This window comes from Cebus imitator, unplaced genomic scaffold, assembly GCF_001604975.1.
Source record: "Cebus imitator isolate Cc_AM_T3 unplaced genomic scaffold, Cebus_imitator-1.0 Scaffold256, whole genome shotgun sequence".
Classification (NCBI taxonomy): domain Eukaryota; kingdom Metazoa; phylum Chordata; class Mammalia; order Primates; family Cebidae; genus Cebus; species Cebus imitator.
In genome coordinates, this window is record NW_016107571.1 from 744827 (window position 1) to 745856 (window position 1030).

Sequence of the window (1030 nt, forward strand, 5' to 3'; positions counted from 1 at the left end):
TGTTGACCAGGATGGTCTCGATCTCTTGACCTTGTGATCCACCCGCCTCGGCCTCCCAAAGTGCTGGGATTACAGGCTTGAGCCACCGCGCCCGGCCCAAAAACATTTTTTTAAAAGAAAAAGATTTTTTTATTCTCCAACTGACCCTGAAGGGAGCAAGCAGAATAGAGGGTATCTCATTTCCGTGTTTCCACAAAGCCACTGAAACAGGAATTTCATAAGGGTTCCTTCTGTCACCTATTTTCCATTTCTCTCCTTTGTCCCCAAACTTGCCCCTGTGCAGCAGCCAGCTCCTGTCACCATCTCTCTTTCAGAGGACTCCTGATGGATTTGACTCAGTGCCGCTGAAGACATCCTCAGGAGGCCCAGACATGGACCCGTGAAAGGCATCGCCTGCCTCGCCTGCCTCCTCACCTTGCATAGCACCTTTGCAAGTCTGCGGCGATTTGGGTGCCAGCGTCCTGCAACACCCACTGCTGGAAATCTCTTCATCGTGGCCTTATCAGAAGATGTTTGAATTTCAGATCTTTTTTTTATAGAGTACCCAAGCTCTCCTTTCTGCTTGCCTCAAACCTGCCAAATATACCCACACTTTGTTTGTAAATATGCCCTTGCTTGTATCTTGTTTCCCAAAATGGCCCATCCGCCAGAGCCATAGCTTCATCTGCTCATAATTCCTATAGCCCTGGAATGAAAATATTTCTGTCTTCTTAAGTATAGAAACTACTTCCTCTGTACTCTAACTTAAGGGCAGAAACAGCTTGGATATTTTTTCACGTGCCCGGAGCTCATGATCTCTTTAGGAGAGAAGCTGGGTGAGGAGGGTATCGGGGTTCCCCAGGGGACAATCTTCATGGCAGCCTGGATCCATTTCTCCTGGATAATCAGCTCAACGGGAGTAAAATGGGTAATCTGAGGGCAAGGTGAGTAAGGCTTGGGGAAGAAAAGGCTTGAAAAGCACAGAGAGGCAACAAGGAACCGTTTTGTTTTTGAAACGGCCTGTCACCTAGGCTGGAGTGCAGCGGTGCAA

At 48.3% G+C, this 1030-nt stretch overlaps 1 protein-coding gene across 1 annotated transcript in view; it reads left to right on the forward strand.

The window, feature by feature from the left end:
• The window catches only part of ELAPOR1 (endosome-lysosome associated apoptosis and autophagy regulator 1), a 96673-nt gene extending 96068 nt beyond the window's left edge, over nucleotides 1-605 (forward strand). Inside the window, exon 20 of the mRNA XM_017499228.2 lies at nucleotides 315-605. Coding sequence (XP_017354717.2) covers nucleotides 315-383 — 69 coding nt within the window. The 3' untranslated portion in view covers nucleotides 384-605. The remainder of the gene's footprint in view (nucleotides 1-314) is intronic.
• Nucleotides 606-1030: the final 425 nt, after the last annotated feature.